The sequence below is a fragment of the Penaeus chinensis genome, chromosome 10 (genome assembly GCF_019202785.1).
Source record: "Penaeus chinensis breed Huanghai No. 1 chromosome 10, ASM1920278v2, whole genome shotgun sequence".
NCBI classification, from domain to species: Eukaryota; Metazoa; Arthropoda; class Malacostraca; order Decapoda; family Penaeidae; genus Penaeus; species Penaeus chinensis.
Genome location: NC_061828.1, coordinates 261,468 through 262,025, shown reverse-complemented (window position 1 = coordinate 262,025; position 558 = coordinate 261,468). Strand labels below are relative to the sequence as shown.

Sequence of the window (558 nt, the reverse complement as noted above, 5' to 3'; positions counted from 1 at the left end):
CTTTGGTATGAGCATACTCTGTCTCCATGTCTCCAGAATTACCTCTTTATCCAAAACCTCTTTTTATCAGATGCCATAAGATGTTAGTACCCTCATCACCAAGTGCTTTTCACGCCTCAATCGGGATGTTATCAGGTCCGGCCGATTTCCCACTTCATCTTTCTTAGAGCTTACTCAACCTCATGTTTAGAGACTTCTCTCATTACGCCATAATTAGGATCTCCACATCCTCTCACACATCGCTCATTCTCTTTATGCAATAGATGTTCAAAATAGTGTTTCCATCTCTTGATAATATCGTCTTTATTCCTTTATAATTTCCATTTTCATCCACCATCTGTCTAATGTGTGTAATATCATTATTGCTTTTAATTCGATTCTTTGCCATATGAAAAAATCTTCCCTTGGCCTTCTTGTGTTTCTAGCTCTTTGTAAATCTGGTCATACTCTTCACATTTGGCAATTGCTACTGTCTTATTTTATTCTTTATTACATTCTTCAAAAGCTATTCTATCTGATTCCAAATGCATCTCTTCCCATCCTTTCTTTGTTTCTTTC

The 558-nt window shown here is 36.6% G+C and overlaps 1 protein-coding gene across 1 annotated transcript in view; it reads right to left on the bottom strand.

The window, feature by feature from the left end:
* LOC125029520 overlaps positions 1–203 on the bottom strand; it is a 721-nt gene extending 518 nt beyond the window's left edge. Inside the window, exon 1 of the mRNA XM_047619457.1 lies at positions 175–203. Coding sequence (XP_047475413.1) covers positions 175–203 — 29 coding nt within the window. The remainder of the gene's footprint in view (positions 1–174) is intronic.
* Positions 204–558: the final 355 nt, after the last annotated feature.